The 1,396-nt window shown below is 43.8% G+C and overlaps 1 protein-coding gene across 1 annotated transcript in view; it reads right to left on the reverse strand.

Annotated features, from left to right (window-relative positions):
* Nucleotides 1-976, reverse strand: part of sccpdha.1 (saccharopine dehydrogenase a, tandem duplicate 1) — a 6,324-nt gene extending 5,348 nt beyond the window's left edge. Inside the window, exons 1-2 of the mRNA XM_063006806.1 lie at nucleotides 750-976; nucleotides 89-201 (exon numbers count right to left, since the gene is read on the reverse strand). Coding sequence (XP_062862876.1) covers nucleotides 89-201; nucleotides 750-954 — 318 coding nt within the window. The 5' untranslated portion in view covers nucleotides 955-976. The remainder of the gene's footprint in view (nucleotides 1-88; nucleotides 202-749) is intronic.
* Between the last annotated feature and the right edge of the window lie 420 nt (nucleotides 977-1,396).

Here is a 1,396-nt window from a genome sequence, read left to right on the forward strand (position 1 = left end):
TGTACCTGATCATGTGAACAGTCCAGCGGTGTCCAGATGTTGGTTCTGACTGCAGCTCTCTGTAACTGGTGCTGCTGTCTGTACTTACTGGTCCCACACAGTTGAGAACAATCAGTCCTTGTTTACACATGGCATCTAACGACTCTGGATCCTCCACGTCCGCCACGATGATCTGCACCTCCGACTGCAGCTCGGGCTTCCCTACAACACACAGCAGGTACAGGACCTGTGAGGAGACGCCGGGCGGAGCTTTTCATCATGTCTTTATAGAGCTCGCTCCTGCAGGAACAGGACAGGGCCTTCCCTAAAGTGTTGCTGCAAACCCTGAAGCATGTAATGTCCTGTATATGAGTGATTTATTACACCTGCTGTGGCTGAAACACATGAGTTCAGTCATTAGAGGGGCGTCCCAATACTTCTGATCATATTCCTGTAGATGTCCAGTGTTTCCCTGAGGAACTAAACCCCTGCGACCTTGACCAGGATAAAGTAGCTGATAAAAGTGAAGAATGAAGTATTTATGGAAGATGTACTAGTGTTAGGCTACACAGATCGCATAACTTTGAGGCAACAGTTTAGGGAAGGCCCGTTTCAGTACCAGCATGACTGCGCACCTGTAACACCTGGAGGGTCCCGGATGAGACCAGCTCATGTTCAGGTGTCCATAAACTTTTGGAAGTGTGTATAGTGTGTAAATGTGTGTGTGTGTGTGTGTGTGTGTGTGTGTGTGTGTGTGTGTGTGTTTGTACCCAGTATCTCAGCACTCTCCCTCAGGACTCTCTCCAGTCTCTCCCGGTTCCGCCCCGCGATGGCCCAGCTCAGCCTCCCCTCCGGACCCTCCGCGGCACAGCGCGCCACCTCCTCCAGCACGAAGCGGCCGGTGAAGCCTGAAGCTCCGTAGATAATCAGGTGATAGGGTCGCTGTGAAGCGGAGCTGGAACTTCTGACCGCCATGGTGAAGATTCCTCAGATTAATGAGTGAGAGGATCAGAGAGGAACCAGAGCTGCACTTCAAAATAAAAGTCCCTGGATATCAGCGCACAAGTACCTGCAGTCCGATCCGAAACACACAGCTCAGGACTGCTGTTACTGGACTGATTAGGATTTATTTTTAATAGAATTTACACCATTTATTATTATTATTAATATATTGGATTGCTACTCAATTTCGTTGTACACTGTGCAATGACAATAAAGGCATCTTAGCTTATATTATTATTATTATTATATTATTATTAATATTATTATTATTAATATTATTATTATTTTATTATTATATTATATTATTATATTTATATTATTATTATTATTATTAATATATTGGATTGCTACTCAATTTCGTTGTACACTATGCAATAACAATAAAGGCATCTTATCTTATATTATTATTATTATT

Source organism: Trichomycterus rosablanca, chromosome 13 (genome assembly GCF_030014385.1).
Source record: "Trichomycterus rosablanca isolate fTriRos1 chromosome 13, fTriRos1.hap1, whole genome shotgun sequence".
In the NCBI taxonomy this organism is placed as follows: domain Eukaryota; kingdom Metazoa; phylum Chordata; class Actinopteri; order Siluriformes; family Trichomycteridae; genus Trichomycterus; species Trichomycterus rosablanca.